This window comes from Myotis brandtii, unplaced genomic scaffold (assembly GCF_000412655.1).
Source record: "Myotis brandtii unplaced genomic scaffold, ASM41265v1 scaffold285, whole genome shotgun sequence".
Taxonomy (NCBI): Eukaryota; Metazoa; Chordata; class Mammalia; order Chiroptera; family Vespertilionidae; genus Myotis; species Myotis brandtii.
Window position 1 is genome coordinate 2,685,895 of NW_005360891.1, and position 20,875 is coordinate 2,706,769.

Here is a 20,875-nt window from a genome sequence, read left to right on the forward strand (position 1 = left end):
CAATGATAATGATAACTAATGGTTATAACAATGATTCTACTGAATTTCAAATTCAGAAGAGGTCTAACTGCTACTCAGAAGAGTTTGTGTTAAAAGATTGGAATATTTCAGTAGTTTTTAAATTTTGTAAAAATTCTATCTCTTTAAAAAAAATGTACTCAACATTAAACAAATCTCCAATACATAAAACACATAAAAATGAAGTTTTATGGCCTGGAGCCCTGCCCGTGCTTCCTTCTCATCCTCTATGGTGGTTCCAGTGTCACCTCTGAGAACAGCTTGAAAACCAGTTCTTTGAAAACTGCCAGTTCAGCCCCGGCTGGGTGGCTCAGTTGGCTGGAGCATCATCCTATACACTAAAAGGTTGCAGGTTCGATTCCCAGTCAGGGCATATACCTAGGTTGCAGGTTCAATCCCCTGTAGGGACAATCAATATTTCTCTCTCCCTTCCTCTCTCTCTAAAAATAAATTAAAAAAAATATTTTTATTGATTTCAGAGAGAAAGGGAGAGGGAGAGAGAAAATAGAAACATCAATGATGAGAGAATCATTGATTGGCTGCTTCCTGCATGCCCCCTACTGGGGATCGAGCATGCAACCAGGGCATGTGCCCTTGACCAAAATCCAACTTGGGACTCTTCAGTCCACAGGCCGATGATCTATCCATTGAGTCAAACCGGCTAGGACTGAAAATAGATTTTTTAAAAACATATCCTTGGGTGAGGATTTTTAAAAAACAACTGCCATTTCATGTAAGATCCCCTGGGTTGTAACCCTTGGTTCATTGAAATAGATCAGCAATTTCAACCAGTGTGCCTCAGGAATTTTTAAAACATGCAATACTGGACTATTTAGTCAGGGGCACTGTCCTCTTTTTCCTTAGATTGTCAAATAAAACAATGATAACAGCCAACACAACAATAGCTGTCCAGTGTGAATGCATGAAAATTACACCTTTTTTTTGTCACATCAGCAAAAAATACATTTTTTGGTGTGCTGCAGAATTTTAGTAATTAGTTTATGTGTGCCATGAGGTGAAAAAGATTGAAAATCGCTGGAATAAACAGTACTCTGGGTAATGCCAAAGAACTCAACCCTCTACTGTCCTAAACAAATGAATGCTTAGTGGAGATGTTTTCTAACCTTTTCTCTCAGCACTTCGTTGGCCAGTGCTCTGTGGGCTTGACTGTGAGGAGGACCTATCACTCCAAGTAGAGGCCACATAACATCTGGGATTATGGTGAAGTAAAATGAGGCAAAACCCACACCCGGGCTCCCCTAGAGAATGCTGTGAAAGGCATCTCTCAGGAGGCCCTGGAGTTCCTCCCCTTGATCTTATCAGACCCACCTTCAGGGATATTTTCACTCTGACTCCCTGTATGTGTCATTTCTGATCAAAGCTATTTGAATAACTGAAAAATTAAATGTTTGCCCAACTAGACTAGAGCTGTAATGGACTGGAACATGAAAACTATTAACAACTGCAATATTTCTCTAATTTGATGGTACGGTAAGGCCCTCCCTCCCTTCCTTGCAATCAAACAGCTCACAGTGTCTGAAATGGTTTGCCAGCGTCGCTTTCTGGAGCAAACAATAGGTGCTGGCATTTTAAATTGACCTTTAATTCTTCTGAACCAGCACATTATTTTTAGCTTGTTTGTTGTAGAAAGAAAATGAAAAAACGAAAGCAGTCTTAATAATGTTCCCATTTCCCACTGAAAGCAGTACATGGAAAAAGGTTTTTGAAGGATCACATGTACAAGCTGATTCTGGAAGGGTTCCTTCTGACTAAGACAGACAGGCAATTGTGAGGTTCAGATGTACCGCAGAGCTTCAAGAAGAAATAAAAAGCACTTGTGCACTTTAAACTTAAATGGGGCAAGAGAAATATATCTATATCCTTTTAAATCTTACTTTACTTAGCACTACCATAAATACTGAGCTAATTTAAAAAAAAAATTATTTCAGGCCCTGGCCAGGTCGCTCAGTTGGTTAGAACGTCATATAGATACACCAAGGTTTCTAGTTCCATCTCTGGTCAGGGAACATACAAGATACAACCAGTGAATGCATAAATAAGTGGAACAAATCAATGTCTCTGTCTCTCTCTTCCCCTTCCTCTAAGAATCGATAAATAAAAATTTTTAAAAAATTTATTTCAGGGGCCAACATATCTAATGATGATGTCATTTTTCTCCATAATATAGGTATACACTTATTTTATTCAGCAATAGTCAACAGGTTTGGAGACTGCAATGCTATAAAAATTAAGGATTCAAATTAAGGTTTGAATATTTTAACAAATGAAACCAATATAGGAAGAAGTTAATATATTATAATGAGGCAAAACTGACCTGAGAATAAGAAACCATAACAATTTCTCTCAGCAAACCATGGATTCAGAGGACATCCTTTGAAGTTTCTATGCATGAGGATGATATTTTTCTGTGCCAATCACTCTCTGAACCAGATCCTGAAGATACATATTAAAAAGACGACTAGACAAGGTCAGGGACACAGTTTGTAGCATGAAGGTCCTGGGTACAGTACTGTTCTTCACATGCATGAAACCTGTGCCCTTGGCCTCATTAGAATTATGACCCAATCAAGTGAGCTAATTGGCCCACCCAAATGTGTGAATATAAACCACATCTCATTTTGCTTTAATTATAATATCTGACCAAGCAACCTGGAAATACATAATTACATGGCATTGATATTTAAATACAGTTATTTACATGAAAATAGAAGCCAAGCTAATTTCTTTCATATTCATTAAATCTTAGAAAACACAAATGGGTATTATCTACTGTAATTTGTAACATCATCTTCACAGAGTTCTTTAAAATTAAAGAGGAAATTCTAAAGGCTCTTTGGCAGCTCAGTTTGAAGTGAAGAGTGCTAATTGACCACTACCACAACCTGCTCTCAAAGCTGGCCATTTTCCTTTCTATTCGTGCAATGCTGCCCTTCTAAGGTTTGGTTTCCTTACATGTGAAATGGGGATGTCTACCTCACCAGATTGCAAGGAATCATTGACATAAAGACTCTCAGACAGTGCTGAGCACATGATAAATGTTCTCTTATTAAACTTGCAGATCAACTTATAGTTAGGTAAAAATTAATATTGCAACTTCTCCTACTCTCTATATATAAATTAAGGGGCTGCCATATCAGTGCACAGCCAGTATTTGGAAAAAAGTGTAGAGAATCTCATAAAGAAGTGTGGACAGGGCCTCATAACAACTACCATTTGTTGAGCACTTATATATGTGTCACTTATAGTCTCAGTTAACCCATAAAACTATATCCATAGAATGATTTCCAAACTCAGGCAATTTAACAACGCACCTTCTTTGCAGCAGCTCTGAGAACTCTGAGAAGCTCTCAAATTGGTGTGATCAGATCAATGTATCGGCAAAGTACTTGCGTAAATAGCCATGGCCGACATGATCTCGGGTAGGCCACACACTTCGGTTTCTCTGTAAAAGCTCCTGTTGTGGATTAGCAGTGTCAGCAGCAGCCCTGCAAGGGTAGAAATCTATTGTGAGGTTTTGTAAGAGGGGTTCCTAGAACAGTGTCTCTTCCCAGCCCTGAAGATTGAGACTTCTGGTGTAAAAGCATCTTACTACTCTCAAAACTTACTGTAGTTACTGAGCATGCCCAATGGCCATGACTAAGGAGCACTGAAGATAAAACATAGAAAGCAAATTTTAAAACGAACAGTTGAATATAAGAGTCATTAGCTGTTGCTGTAACCTTGAACAGCCTTGGTTGTATTAAAGTGAATTACACACAAAGAGCTAGCTCTCTTTGATACTAGGAGAGAACAACTCAAATTTTAAAAATCTATGTAAATGGTAAAAACAAGTCATTAGCTACTAAAATAAGCTCTTCATAGACCTATCATCTTCTGCAGCCCGCCAATCTGTCTGAGTGGGGAGAAACTCCTTCCCCTGAACAAACCGTAGGTCCTAGAGCTCCCTACCCCCACCCCCAATTTGGCTTCAGCCAGAACCACTCACCTTGGTAACTGTTGTCTTTGCTTAGACATCTTATGATTTTCTTTGAACAAGGTGCTAAAGAATGAAAATCATGGCAGTATGTTATCCCCAAGGATTAAACAAAATGTGTTAGCTATATCTGGTTCAGACCAACCCCTCAGTAAATAACATTGGTGTTGGTTAGATTTACACTACAGTGGTAGTTCAGAGTGGTGTTTGGAAACTCCATCCAGGTGCCTGTTTCTATATAGCTACCACCTTCTTCCCAAGCACCAAAATCATCCAGGAGCAGTCACTGATCTGGCCAGAGGTGAGTACATGCCAAAACTGAGCAATTCAGATGTTGAATCTTAATTGTCAGTTCTAAAAGGTCCACAGACAAAAAAAATAAATAAAAAAAAATAAAATAAAAGGTCCACAGACTGACGAATCTGAGGGAAGGCAGGGGTTAGGGGTGGAGAGAGATTAACCAAAGAATTTATATGCATATATGTATAACCCATGGAAAAAGACAATAGTGTGGTGAAGGCCTGAGGGGGGTAGGTGCAGGGTGGAGGGGGTCAAAGGGGAAAGGAAAGGGGACAGCTGTAATACTTTCAACAATAAAGATAAACTTTAAAAAATAATAAAGAAATAAAATGTCCACTCAAACATGTTACTTAAAAAGAGCTAAGTCAATTAGTGGGTATCCCTAGCTAAAGCTTAATAATTGAAAATAGCTAGAAACCATGAATGAATATATAAAAAAACGTAAGTTTCACATGACTTTGATTACTTGTTACCTCAGTACATGAAATACTCAATTCAGACAACGGGTAGCACTTCACTTATCCTATCTATGCCTGTTAGTATTTCTTTTTTTACTTCTAATAAGCTTCTAAAACTGGTAATTCTTATGAAAATTAACAAAAACAGAAACCATAAACTTAGAAGCTAAAGAGCCAGTTTGCTACCATGAAATGTTTATCATATGTTTTTAGATCCATGACTTCTCTTGGGACAATATAACTAGTTTAATACAGGAATTTAATTTACATACCAACAGAAGTGAAAAAATATGTCCAGAACTGTTATTCTTTCCACGAGAAAAATCTCTTCCTAATTAATTATACAAACTATAATTCCTAAACAGTCTTTATTTCTAAATAAACAAGAACCAAAATCTCACACACATGAAAATTATGACTAAAGCAGACTTCAATACTTGTCAAGTATTAGGGAAAAGCAGTAAATTTATTGTATTATGGGAAGGTTTATCCTTTATGAACCCCAAATTTAGAAAATCACATTGAATTCCCATAACTAAAAATAAATACAAATAACGGGAATGTACATTTATATGTTATTAAAATTTTGAATCTAATTCTATTTAGTTGGAAGTTTATTGGCAAAAACTCTCTAATAAACATATCTGAAAATGTGCTTTGGGGCTATAAAAAGGAGCTTTTTGCCAAAGTTAAATTTCAGCTGATTCCAGTCACATTTACTCTGGAAGATTAGTCCAAGGATTTAGAGAGCCCTCATTGTATAGTTTGTGATTTTATTATGAAATATCATTTTAATTCAAATATATTAGCAATATTTGGCCTATGGGGTATGACATTTTAAAAATCCACTAAATGTTAATTTTGGGCAATAACTTTTAAGAAAGTATAAACCTTTAAAAATTCTAAAAGCCCTAGAAAATCAGGCTGAATGTCTTTTAATTGTGGAGAAAAAAATTATTGGGATTTTAAACAATTAAATCTACATTTTTCCCCCTGTGAACACAATATTTATCTTATTTCCTCAAAACTATTTTAGAGCTAGTGGACACCAAAAATAAAGTCATTGTTATTCCTATCTTGGTTTATAATTTAATAAATCAATATTGTGGCCAACACAGGTAACCTGCATTACACCAGATATGTAAAACTGATACAGAAATCATCTGAATGCTTTGAAAGAGTAGAACTAAAGGCTTTCTGCATTTGGGGAGGAGGAACTAAGCTTCTTAAAGAGACCATAACATCCTAAAAATCTACAACAAAAAGGAAAAACTACTGATACTAGTTTCTAAAACTCACAGTCATAATAATGTAAAACAAATTTGTTTGCCATTTTATCTGATTTTCAATGTGCTTATACATGCAATGTAAATTATAAATATTTATAACATTATAACACCATCTAAAAGAAAACAATGATGTACAAAAATCTTTATGATAAATAAAATTGCATTTAATGTTATTTTCTTGAAAACTAAAATCATTGAATTCTTTAATGTTGTATTGAATATAAACAATGCCAGTCCAAATTAGAGGAAATGTATGCCAACACCAGTTTCTGACAACATAAATAGAAAAGTTAAAGCCCTGCAAGTTTGTCTGATTTAGGTCGGGTAATCATGGAAACAAGTGAATATTTAAAATTATTTATTTTATCATTATGCACAATGAAGAACATTATAGACGACAGAGTTCTTTCCACCACAAAATTATTTACACCCATTTATTCAGCTAGAAACACCAGCTTGAAGAGGTACTGGTATATTCCATTTGTAATAATTTGCTTACAGCAAACAACTGTCTTATAATGGAACATGTTGAAGAAAATATTGTCTCATAAGTCTTTTTTGTTCTTTTGAGTCTCAATCACTACAAGTTCAAGGTACTTCGACAGAATCCTAGTGTCCTGAATGGCCTGATGAATGCATTAAATCAAACAGTGTGTTTGTATTCGGGAAATACTCTTAGATTCATACAAATGTTGCTTGGGTTGTGGATTTCATATTTCTCCCACTGGCACTATGACATTTGAAGAACATTTGTTATGAGAGTTTCACACCAATTTTGTTTTGCTCCTTTTTCATTAGCCGCTGTGCCTCCTTTTCCATTTTCTTTCTTTGCTGTTCCGCTGCTCTCTTTTCTCTGTCTGCTATCTTCTGTTGCCTGAAAAGAAGCATATTCCCATTTTCACTTTTAGAAAATACCACACAGGTAAAATGGCAAATACACTCCAGAAAGAAATAGCAGTGCCTTTTTAGCAGCATCAAATGTAGGTAAAAAGTCTTCATTCTTTTCACTGCTTTTTTTATATACCACTCAGAAAAGGCTGATACTGACGATTCAATCTCCCGTTACTGTAATAATTGAAAATCAGTGAAGGATGTCAAGAACATAGATATGACTTCTACTTAAGGATTAACATTTGACCAGCTCTACTAATAAAGGGGCAGCATGCAGGATGTTTACTTATTGCACATCATGAGAGTAGCAGTGGGTGATGCAATAAGCCTAAGGAGAGAAATAGAAGTTGGTCCTAGATCTAAAGGTTTAGGGTATGAGAAAATAAACATGCAGGGTTGAGGAAGAAAGTTGTAGCACAGTTGGGCATGGCATAGGCCACACTAGGTTATATAAAGAAAAATCTAGTGTAGATTACCTATATATGTAGTAGCAGGCTGACTACAGTAAGTGAAATGTATATACAAATCTCAATTATACTTACAACTGGGAGTAAGCAGAGTTATAAATGACCAAAATTCAAGAAAGTAGAGACTTGTTTTAGGCAACATTTTTTTTTTTTTTTTTTTTTTTTTAAGGGAGAAGGATAGAGAGTTAGAAACATTGATGAGAGAGAAACATCAATCAGCTGCCTCCTACACACCCCCTACTGGGGATGTGCCCGCAACCAAGGTACATGCCCTTGACCAGAATCAAACCTGGGATCCTTCAGTCCGCAGGCCGACGCCCTATCCACTGAGCCAAACCAATCAGGGCTAGACAACATTTTGACCATCACCACCAATTAACTAGCTTTAAAAGAATAATTCTTAAAATTTTAGTTTTCACTAGCTCCTCCCACTTTCAAGCAAAACTGATAATTTGCACTAAAAAAGTCAAAATGCCCATGGTAAAAAGGGAGATAGGGAAAGAATTATAAAAGGCTGTCTATGTTACAAACAAATAGGATAATCAAGCTTTGACCTGGTCAGTAGCTGAAATATAAACATCAACAATTAATGTTTCTGGCACAAGAAGAAACTTAGAGATTACTGCAGACAAAATATATTTTCTGTTGATACACATCTGGAATTACTAAAGTATCAGAGTCTTCTTCCTGAATGAAATTGATCGTAGTAGTGGTAGGAGTTTAAGCAACTTTGCAGCACGAAGCATGTCTTCTACTGACTAAGATGTGGTATCATGTGAAACACTAAGTTTGGTTTTTTGGTCTTGTTTCATTCAGGGTACAAGAGGATATGGTGGGAAAGAGAAGGTTTTGCACAGCGAATGTTCAGATATTTGTGAACTCATGTGCTCTACAGTGCTGTCATTAGGATTGCTGGGTTCAAAATAAACAGCCCTTTCCTTTATCCTTGTGGTTAGTAGAATCTCCAATATGTTCTAAAGTACTCAGAATTCATTATCTATGATTTATCCAAAAAAGAGAGTAAAAAATAAATGATTTATCTTTTTGGACAATCCATACAATATAAATGATGGTGTGTGAAATTTTAAAAATATTTCCTTTATACTGAATAACTATCAAATAGGAACTAAATATTTAAAACTCTCATAATTTTACTGACTTTTAAAATGGACCCCTTAGTTGGGGCGGGGGGCCTGAAAAAAAGGACAAGACCAAAAAAGAAAGTCAGTTATGACTTCCAGTTACTTAACTGCACCCTCTGCTGGTTGTTCAAGGTAGTAGTAATTTATTGATAAAGACAAGCAAAGAATATACAAAAATGAAATCAGTTCGTTTTGTTAAAATAGTCAGATAAAGGGCAATTCATTTTCTATCCCTATTATAAAAGCAATCTTCTAAAATAAAATAGCTGTATTTTACTATCTCATCTTTCAAGATGCAAACATAATTTAGATTCATTTAAATAGCTGAGTTTTCATCAGTGATGATAGTCACAAACTCTCTTAAGCAAATTTTACTTTTACTCTTTGAGCTAATCCAGCTAGCAAGAATTAAGTTTATTACTCACAAAAACAAAGAAATAAGAACACACCAACCAACAAAAATAAACCTGAAACCCTCCAGTATATTTTCTTTTCTGTAGAATGGGCTGTACCTGACTTACATTATCTACCTCATAGGGCTTTGAATGCATCAATTCAGATACACATACAAATGTAGAATGCTATATAAGTTATTTTAATTCATATTTGAGGGGCTAAGCACTATGACAGACCATGGGAAAACAAAAAGAAAGGTATAATTTCTGACCTGGAGGAATACATAGTGAAAAACCAAGTTTCAAATTAGCACAGTCATCGTCAATTCAACAGAAGAACTGTATAGCTTTCTCAGTGACATAGTGGTGACTCGCATTTCATAGTAGGACATTTCAAGAGATAAGTATATTTTACAGGGAATGAAGTATAAATATAGTGTATATATCTAAAAGATCTTATTTGCCATTAAAAAATTATTAATTTGCTTCTATAATACTATACATTATTGGTTTCTGTGAGGTTTTAACCACATAAAATAGCATACATGGTCTGAAATTAAAAAAAATACATATCCTATATTAGGTTCAAATGAGAATGAAGAAAAATGTACCATTTGGCAGAATAAGCTTTCTTGACCTCAAGTGTAACATGAACAAATCTAGTCCTTCTACTCATGTTGCAATGTAAACATTACTCAAATACCTCAGAACTTCTTCTGCTTGCCAGGCTGCATCTTCCTCTTCTTCCCATGCATTGGTGTTTTCCTGCCAGGTATCCAAGTCACCTAATTCAGGCTACAATAAAAAAACAAAACTACAATATAAAGAGCCATACTTTCTCCCCTCAGCAGTCAACAAGAGCATCTTTTAAAATATAATCCAGACCTTGTCATCCCCCTGTATCTGCTCCAGGTCCATACCATGTCACCAAGTCCTACACAAGGCCCAAATGATTTGTTTCTGGTTTGCCTGCAACGGAGGGGTTCCTGACTTTCAGCACTCACCAGTCCTGGGCAAGTCCCACTTTTTTCCTCCTTTATTTTAAGGAATACCCCTTTAACATAACTTTTCTTTTTTGCCTACTATAGTTTGGAATGGACAAGAATAAACCAATTCTGTTTCTCTTTTCAGTAAGAGGAAGGGGTTGGGGTCGGAGTGGCGGAAGGAGAAGACGGAATTAGAGATGCTTCACTGGACAACTCTGGGCTGGAGATGAAGAGAAAAACCAAGTTTCAAACTAGCACAGTCATCTTCACTTCAGCAGAAGAACTGTATAGATTTCTCAGCGACACTTACTGTCGGGGTCCCAAGCAAAATGAGGAATCGGGCAAAACCTACTCTACTGGAGTGCTTCCATATTGTGCTTCTTTTCCTGTCCTACTCACCATCAGGCTGGCCACTATTACCCACTGTCTCCCTGGCCACTATTTCCCACTGTTTCCCAGATTCTAAAAGTTCACTTTTTTCTTCCACAGACAATGAAAATGCTCATTCTGGAATGTTTCTAGTGAGGTGTGGAAGTGATTATGTGCATAAAATAACTAGAACCAATCTGTGAACAAATTTATTATGTTCTCTTTTTCAGCACTTACACCTAAAAATGAAAGATGTTAAATTTTCTCCTCCTACCCATAAATGTAATATCCTATTAAAATTGTTTTAAAATTATTTCTAATTATCTCTTTAATATAAATTTCTAAAAAGTAGAACTGCTAAATAAAAGAAAATATATTTAAAGCCACTGAAGCAAAATACAATGACTCTCTTGAAAAGTTGTATCAACTTATCCTCCCAACAGCAGTAGGTAAAAGCTTGTTTCCTTGTACCTTTGTCAATACTGGCAATTATTTTTTCTATCTTTACTTTAACATCTAAATATGATGTCTTATTATTTTACTCTGAATTTGAGAACTAGTAAGATATATTTTTCTTCATGCTGTCAAGTTACATCTATTTTATTTGTACATTTATCCATTTTTCCACTGGTTTTTGACTTTTTACTGTATATAAATTTAGATATAAAAAAAGTGAAACTACTAAGACTATAAAAAGGAGTGATATGTGATCCTTTAGTAGAGATGGCCTTCTAAGTAAAAAAAGAAAAAATTGTAAAAGATTGTAGATTTGCTATATAAAACTTAAATACACCAAAAACATCCAAACCAAAATATAAAGCTGAAATACTGTAAAAGATGACAGAAAAAGTTAATATCCTTAGTATAAAAAAGAGCTATCACAATACAAATGATAAGTCCCCCCCCCCAAAAAAAATAGAATGTGCAATTTAAAAGAAGAACCTTATTTGTGGAATGGGTGATAAAACATTTTTGTTGTAGTGAACAAAGTGCAGGAGTCTACTACCATTCTCTCCTAGGCAATGCCCCTTTATTTTGTCTGCTTGGGAGGAAAAGCATTGGAGACAATCTCTACCTACCCTTTTTACCCCTTCCCAACTCTTTAAGCAGTTATAGATTTACAACTTTATAATGAGCTATAATTATGCTATAATATCATATAATTACTGTTAGGTGGTATACGTGTACTAATTCACTGAGGAATTCTGAATGACTTTACCAATATGGAGCATACATATATGAATATTTACAATTTAAAATAGAAAATAAAAAATTGCACATTCTGGTGTTATGCTCTTTTAGAGAAATATCTATGGTGCTATTGTGCTATCGTATGATCATGTACCTGCATAGGAGTTATCTAAGTTTGTAATATTTATTATGTGTGTGATCATTTATTTAGCATTGTACCTTCCCCATGAGAATGCATTCTTCTGAGGCAAGGACCTGCCTGTTATGCTTACTTTCCATGACATTACTAGCACCTAGCATAACATCTGGCATTAGTAAAAATAGTTTCTGATCACTGAATAAAAAATGTATATAAACATGGGACCCCTGGAGAGAGACCTCAGAAGCATCTGTGAAGTTTAAACAAATATGACAGATGAACAGACAGACAGATGTAGTGGTTTAAAACTATGTCTGCAAATTTTTTGATACTCCTTCTTTCAAGAGGTGGAGCCTAGTTCTTCTCCCCTTGCATGTGGGCTGGATTTAGTAACTAGCTCCAAATGAATAAAATAATGTGGAGGTGACAGTGTGTCACTGATAGAGCTAAGTCATAAACAGGCATTGTGGCTTCACCCCTACATGCTCTTTTTCTCAGGGATCACTTGTTCTTGGAAAGTCAGCAGTATGTCATAAGAAAATTCAAGCAGCCCTATGGAGAGGTCCATTGCAATGATTTGAGGCTTTGTGAAACCAACCAGCATTAATTTTTTGGGCATGTAAGTGAATCACCTTTGAAATGAATTCTCCAATGCCAGGTGAGCTTTCAGATGACTACAGCTCCAGCTAATGATTTGTCTGGAAACTCATTAGAAACCCTGAGCCAGAACCACCCAGTTTAGTCTCCCCTGGATTCCTGACCCACATAAGCTGTATGTGAAGAAAAATATTTATTGTTGTTTTAAGCCACTCCCTGTGGGGTTGTTCTACAACAATAGGTGATGCATACAATCAATTAAAAATTACTAATCAATAATCTATCAAAGCATGTTTAAGCTTAGGTCTGGACCTTGGTGTATTTAAAAAGTTCAGAGGTAATTCTGATATGTTTCCAAGGTTGAGAACTGCAGTGATATACTTTCCTCACTACTTTTAGCCTTAAAGGTATTTAAGTCAAACACATTTAAAGTCAAGTCATACTTTAAAGGTAAATAAAATCTATTAGGGAAACAATTCACAACTCACTTAAAAATAACCTGCTGTTATGGTTAAATTTTAGTGGTAATCTCTTTAAAGGTCGTTTTTTTAAATAACATTTTGTATCTATTTTTCATGTATACAATGGGACTCTGATGTTAGTATCTAATGTAATTTACAATCGCATAAAGAACAGGAATAGTAAAACTCCAGATTAGCCTCCCTCGATCTGACAAACATGTTTCAAAGTAACAGAAATACAAATACTATGTTCAATTCATTTTTATTGTTTTTCTTCTTCTTTAAAGAAAACAGAATCAAAACAATCCTTGCTTAGATACCATTAACATACTTACTGATTGATGAATAAATGGCATATCTTGTGTAGCTGCTAATCTACTAGAGAAACCTGTGCTACCATCTGGGACGCCAAAATTCAATGGTTCTCTCTTCTTAATAATGATCTGAAAGATTAAGTGAAACAGAATTATAGGAATATTTTATACATCACTACATAAATATAGACAAAATAATTAACTAACCAAGCATTTTATAATTATTTTAACTAGAGGCCTGTTGCATGAAAAGATTCGTGCAATAGGCCTTCCCTTCCCCTGGCTGCCGGCCCGGTTTTCCTCCAGCACCCGGGACCCAGGTCTTCGCTCCGGCCAGAGCTGCCTTCAATCTTCACTGCTCTGGCTGGAGCCGCCTTCAGTCTTCGCTCCACCCGCTCCGCCGCTTCTCGCCTACGTATGCAAATTAACTGCCATCTTTGTTGGCGGTTAATTTGCATATCTCACTGATTAGCCAATGGGAGGTGTAGCGAAGGTATGGTTAATTACCATGTTTGTCTATTATTAGACAGGATATGTTCTACCTTTTTTCTTTTAAAATTTACAACGTAAAAAAAATTTTAGTCTATAAAAAGTACCAAAATTCTTAATTGTCACACAAATCAGTTGCATAGTGAGAAACACTGTATTTCTCTTAAAAAGTAATAATACATTTTCCTCTTCCTCATTCCTCTTTCCCTGCTTTCTTTCTTAGACCTCAGGTCCCCAAAATGTTATTAGGCACTTTTAGTCACAGTATTAAATAAGAAAAAAAGCTATATCCTATTACAGTATAACCAGCCCCCTATGCATGTAGATATCTATAAATACATTAACTTTTTCAAGCCAGTAGTATTACCTTTGTAACTTAAAAGCATTTTCATTCTAATTAATTTATTAGGGTACTATTGTAATATATTGGGTTACTATTAAGAGCAGCAATATACTTCCAAAATACTAAGAAACTCACTTAAACTCCTTGAAAAATATACAACTTAATGCTTTTCAGCACTGAGACATTTAGATAACTCAACAAAAACAATTATGATTATAGCATGTAAATGTTATCAGCCTTGAAAATATAAACGTATAGCTGAAACTAGATGAAAGGTAGAAGAGGGTGAAAAACTCTAACAGAGAAATGTGGAACAAATAAGTTCCTCATTTATAAAGCATATTTATAAAAAAATATTTTCTGTGCTTGACTGAACAAGAAATGAAAGTCTAGGTGTGTGTGTGTTTTTTAAATAGCAGAGTAACTGGTGAGGTATACTGGAATAATAACATTATAAAATTTGAAAGAGGGGGAAGAAGGGTAAGGGTAGTATGAAATAAACCCTCATTTACCATAGTATAAAATCAATGGACAATGTTTGTGAATGGTAAATCAAGGCACAGCAATTTAAGCAAGATAGACAGACAGATGATAGATAGATGGACAGAGATATGTAAATATAGTGAAAAGCACTAGAAGCCTAAACAGAAAGTTATGTATGAGTGGCTGCTTCTGGAAAGTAGAACTGCCTATAAAAAGTGATGGGGCAGCAGTCCTTTGCTTTTCAATAAAAGTTCTTTTGTAACCTATGATTTAAAAAATTTTATTAAGTATATGTGCTATTTGATTAAAAAATAGAAAAATACTCAGCCATTGTTCTTTTTTTAATAATTCCCTTTAAGTGATCATCCATATTCAACTCAAAAGGGATTAAATAAAGTATGGATGACTAACAGAAAACTATAATTACTCTAAGTTCTCAGAGCCTTGCCTCAGTTTTATAATGGTTACAAACAACAGAAAACACTTAGTTTATAGACATCACTAAATTGTGTACACTATTAAGGTTAGAACTGTATTTTATTTAGCTTAGTCTCCACAAATTCTGATATACAGCAGAATTTGTCTAGATATAATTTTTAAAGGTGTACAAATTACTAGATCTGTGTCTAGGTCACTTGAATATAAAAACTTTCACCTTTAACATGACAGATCAATGATCAGAAATAGGTTTTCTAACAGTACTAGTTATACTGTCTAATTTTAACTATGGGAATATGAAAAGCAGCTTCATAGTTTAATTGCTAAAAACACAAATCTTTAACTTACTTTCTGAGTTTTCCTTATAGTTGGTGTCATGTCCTTAAAATAGTCAGGTTCCAGTTGTTCCAAAGCATTTTGTTGTGTTGCCACATTCCCATTCCCTCCTTCAATCTTTATACTTGTGGGAGCATCTTCATCCCAGGAAGTCCACTCTTCAATATCTGTCTAAATTTAATTGATCAATACTGTCACCATATAGGGAGAACCTAACTGACACTTCATTCATTGTTTATTAGAAAAATGGGCTTACTAAAACATTAGGTTTCAAACATTTTTAACCAACAGGAAAATATAAATTTTATTTCACAAACCAAAACTACATTAAAAGTTAAAAAAAATACTTTTACTCTGAGTTAGACATCCTGTTATATCCATTAAAACAAAACAAAACAAAAGCAAATACTTAGAAGACTGAACTGACATTAGAACTACAGCCCACAAAAGGAGGATTGGAACTTACAACCTAAGCCTAATCAGGTTGATTGCCTGATTACATAAAGAATATTAACATTCGTTTATTTTTTTTTTACAGAGAGGAAGGGAGAGGGATAGAGAGTTAGAAACATCGATGAGAGAGAAACATCGATCAGCTGCCTTCTGCACACCCCCTACTGGGGATGTGCCTGCAACCAAGGTACATGCCCTTGACCAGAATCGAACCTGGGACCCTTCAGTCCGCAGGCCGACGCTCTATCCACTGAGCCAAACCGGTTAGGGCTATTAACATTCTTGATAGTATTTAAATAAGGTAAGGGTCTCAAACATATTCAAAATGTCTGTGAAATAACCCAAAATTATTCAGCACACAAAAATCAACAAATCTCAACTCACATAGGAAAAGTCAATCAACAGACACCAATCCCCAGGTGATATAAATGTTGACTAAGACTTTAAAATAACTATTATAAAAGTGATCCAACAAGCAACCACACTCTTGAAACCAGTAAGAAAAAAATAGAAAATCTCAGCCAAACAATAGGAAATAAAATAAAGAACCAAGTAAAAACTTTAGAATCAAAATATGTAACAACAAAAATCCAAATTAATTTCATGACATACTAAATGGTCTGAAATCTAGTTTGAAAAATATGGTTCCAAAACATTGATTCAACCTTTTGAAAAAAACTTACCTGTTTTGGAACTGATGAATAATCAACTGTAGTTGGCAAAGTTATTTGGTCTCCACTTAATTTCCGTCCTCTGCCAGATCTAAAAAAAAGGAGAAAAAATTTATTTCAAGAACTATCAAAACAAGCATAGGTAAAAGCACTATGGACAGTAATTTAAGGCTTATAAAAGATCTTTTCCAATTTTAGAATTAGGTACCTTAGTAATTAAGAGTTGTTCATTAAGATAAAAATGAAAAGCATGCATCAGATGAAGGTATCTAACTAGGAAGAAGATAAACAGGTCAATTTGAACATAAAATGTATTTACCTGCATATTAATCTCTTTAGGAAGGAGAATAACGTCGCTAAGCAGGTACAAACTTTAAATAACCGAAACTGTGTGATAGCCATGATGGGAACCAAAACCTGTGGAAAAGGCACAAAAAATAAATGCATTAAGTTGATTTTACAAGCTATATTCCTGTTCTGAAGTCAAGCTTAAAAGTCCTATTATAAGCTATGAAAAACAGGCATATTTTTTTTTCTTTTCTTTATAAACCACAAAAATAGCACAGTAAATTTAAAATTAAAAAGTAAATCATGGGAGGCCCAGGATGGTGGCGGTGGAGGAGTGAAAAACAGGCATATTTTTTTCTTTTCTTTATAAACCACAAATATAGCACAGTAAATTCAAAATTAAAATGTAAATCATGGGAGGCCCAGGATGGTGGCGGTGGAGGACAATGAACTCATTTCACCCCTTCCCAAATATACACATACAGAGACAACAATGACTCCTGTACAACTGAGGGGTCGAATAAACAGCCTCTGAACAACAAGAGGAAGATACCAAATAGAGAAGACTCGGAAGCCATGGGAACCCTTCAGGAGCTGCAGGAACTCAGCGGTCAGGAGCCAGTGAGCATCATTGTTTAAGTTTCCCTCCACATTCATAAGGTGGGAAGGAGCTCTATTCCTGGGATTTGGATTACCTGAAGATCACCACAGCTGTTCCCAGGTACACTGCCCTGAGCCTTTGCTTCCTGAACAATGGGATCAAGCAGGAAAAACAGGGTGTCCCTGAAACACTAAAGAAAACTAGCAAACCACAAGGGAAGAGAGAGAAAAAGATGAAAAGAATAGAAAACTACCAAAACCAAAAACCAAATAACAAAATGGCAGTAAGTACACATTTATCAATAATTACTTTAAATGTAAATGGATTAAATGCTCCAATAAAGACAAAGAGTGGCTGCTAACAAGAGACTAACTTCAAACTGAAAGACACAAACAGAAGGAAAGTAAAGAAATGGAAAAAGATATTCCATCGGAAAATAAAAAGAAAGATGGGGTAGCAATACTCATATTAGACAAAATAGACTTTAACACAAAAAAGTGTAAAAAAAAGACAAATAAAGATATTACATAATTTATAAAGCAGCCAATCCAAGAAGAGGTTATAAGAATCATAAATATCTATGCACCCAACACAGAAGCACTGAAATATATGCAATTATTAATGGTCATAGGGAGACATCCACAGTAATATAACAATAGGGGATTTTAATACTTTACTCACATCAATAGTTCATCCACACAGAAAATTAGACCAAATTGACTTAACAGATATATGTAGGACAATTCATCAAAAATTGCATAACACACATTTTTTTACAGTGTAGATGAAATATTTTCCAGAATAGATCGTATATTAGACCACAAGTGTACATGGAACATTTTCCAGAATAGATCATATATTAGACCACAAAGCAAGCCTTAAGTAATTTGAGAAAACTGATATATCAAGCATCTTTTCTGACCACAATGGCATGAAACTATTGCGAGGATGAGAATATTTTGTCAATAATAGATCCACTTTTTCTGATGAAACAACTGGAAATTTTACTTCCAGTTACCACTGAAGTCATGTGATTTGAAAAATACTTACTGAACGACACACAACAATTACAGTGGCAAGGGGATGGCCCTGTCTAAGACTGAATAACACAAGTATGTCTGCTTTCATCACTTCTATTCAACATGGTAGTGCAAGTTCTGGCCAGTGCAATCAAGCAAGAAAAGGAAATAAAAGGCATTCAGATTGGAAAGGAAGAAGTAAAACTGTATGTATGTAGAAAATTCAATGGGATCTACAATCAAGTGTATTTTTTATGTTAGCACAATCACAAAACTTTGAAACAATTATGAGCACAAAAAAATATGAAATACTAGCAATTAAGAATTTTCTCATTCTACAAAACATTTGCTTTTGTGATTAATGAGAGAGAGGAACTAATATTCACTGACCAGGTACTGTGTGCCAAGCACTATCTAATATTCTCACTTAACTCATAAAATCATCTTATGAGATATTATTGCTCTCATTTCATAGAACTGAAGCACAGAGAGTAAGCACATTTCCATACCCAATGACTTTAATTCAAACCTAGGTCTATTTAACTCAAAAGCCAAGAATACCTCACTAACAATAAACATTCTTAGAAATTTGGTGATGTTATAATTTCCAAGATAAATTTCCCAACCAGTTGCACTTAAGTGGGGAAATGCAATCAAGCTGACTATCAAGCAACACTTGATTTTATCAATTACACTGATTTGCAGACAGGAATATTCTTTGGGACTCCTAGTTACTTGATGTTTCAATGCAATTCATTGAAGATATACAATCAATTCAATTCAATTCCTTGAAGATATATATTTAGCACCTACTATGTAACAGATTCTACCAAGAATGATGGGAAATACTACTGACCCAGTACTGAGAAACTGTGTTCACTGCTCAGCTGTCCCAAGCTTGTGATAATGCAAGGGAAGGAGGCAGAGCCCCCATCAGTCTTGCTTAGGTTAGTCTTAACCAATGCCAAGCACACAGTAGGGGATTCAGGTATTTGTTGGATGGAGAGACATTAACATTCCTTGAGCACCCAACATGTTCTAGACCAGAGATTTTCAATCTTTTTTTATCTCACAGCACACATAAACTAATTAATGAAATTCTGCAGCACACCAAAAAATATATATATATTTGCCAATGTGACAAAAAAACTTAGGTATAAATTTGATTCGTTCACACCAGACAGCTATTGGGTTGGCTGTTGTCGTTTTTAATTTGACAATCTAAGGGAAATGAGGTCAGTGCCCCTGACTAAATAGTCAGGTATTGCATGTTTTAAAAATTCTTGCAGGAGACCAGCGTGCCTCTTGAATATGGTTGTTCTAGACAATGCACGTTCTAGCACCTCACTGGAACCTTAAGAACAGATGAAAGGGAAGCTCAGAGACTCACCGGGATTGAACCCAAAGCTCCGGCTCTTCCCACGCCATATCCCACTTGGGAAGCCTTTAATGTTACACTCATCGCCTCGGTTTGCTTTTTGAAATGGTCTTGAGATCACCAACTTGATAAGCACGTGTCTTAGGCTAACTTGGACTTTGGTTGCCTCAAAACATTTTCTAGAACTCAGATATGCTAATATCATCTAAATTTAAACTTAACATGTCATTTCGGTTTGCTTTTTGAAATGGTCTAGAGATCACCAACTTGATAAGCATGTGTCTTGGGCTAACTTGGACTTTGGTTGCCTCAAAGCATTTTCTAGAACTCGGATATACTAATATCATCTAAATTTAAACATAACATGTCATTAAAAATTACTAAGAAAATACAAACACTTGCGCTATCGCAGAGTAAGTTTCGGAACCACGAACCAACCAATCCTCGGGGCCTTTGTAGAAATGACATCTCTAGAAAATCAAAAGACATGACAGACACCTCAGCTATGTCAAGGGGAAAAGATTCACCTACAACGTTAAAAAAGAATTCTGCATTAGACATTGAAAGACTGAATTACCTCTCCTCCCTGTAAATCACCGTAAACCACCGGGGAGACCCTTTCAGTCGCCACCGTGTTACCATTTATTAAACTAAGTCAAGCCACAGTCTGCGTCGGTGCACCCCGGAGCCAACACTTCCCCGGGAGCTGTACCCCTAAGACTGTCACACACTGCGCATGTCTTTCAGACCAACCTCTGAAAAACCACATAGGATTTAACACAGAATATCCTCGATCACGTTTGCAACTCTCTGAAGTAGGTGAAGGAGGATCACCAGGCTCCAAAGAGAAACTCTGCTTGAATGTGAATGCACTTAAATGTCAAAAACCACAGTTTGGCGGTGGCGAGAGAAGAGGCACGGGAAACGGAACACGAGAACCGGGTCCCAGCCCAACACCGAACCGGATCCGGCTACCGAGGCCCAGCCCGCAAGGACGAGACGCCACGGAGGCGCTCCCACAGGCGGGCTCCAGTCTCCGGAATGAATGACCCGAAAGGAAGGCGTCTCATCACCAAAATGCCTGACCACGTCAGACCACCCACCTGCACCTGCCTGGCCAACAGCAGTCTCACACCCACTGCACAGACGAGCAAAACGACAACGGCGTCCTCGGGTTACACAACCCGGCGCCATGCGCATGGCGCACCGGGACACGCTCTCCACTGCTAAAAGTTGGTGCCGGTGGGCTGGGATTTGGGTTTTGGAAACATCTGCCTGGGAAAGCAGCAAGGTCTGCAAAGACAGGGCGGAAGGACCCGCACATTTCCCTGCGGGGGCGGGGAGGCGGCAGGGGGTCTCGGGAGT

General features: G+C 36.0%; 1 protein-coding gene across 1 annotated transcript; it reads right to left on the reverse strand.

Annotated features, from left to right (window-relative positions):
* Positions 1 to 6,400: 6,400 nt before the first annotated feature.
* On the reverse strand, positions 6,401 to 20,680 carry EBAG9 (estrogen receptor binding site associated, antigen, 9). The gene is made up of 7 exons (XM_005869055.2): positions 20,614 to 20,680; positions 16,544 to 16,641; positions 16,237 to 16,315; positions 15,113 to 15,271; positions 13,033 to 13,140; positions 9,658 to 9,749; positions 6,401 to 6,933 (listed from the first exon to the last, which is right to left on the reverse strand). Exons 2-7 carry the CDS (start codon positions 16,624 to 16,626, stop codon positions 6,813 to 6,815), a joined length of 642 nt encoding a protein of 213 aa, XP_005869117.1. The 5' UTR covers positions 16,627 to 16,641; positions 20,614 to 20,680; the 3' UTR covers positions 6,401 to 6,812.
* Between the last annotated feature and the right edge of the window lie 195 nt (positions 20,681 to 20,875).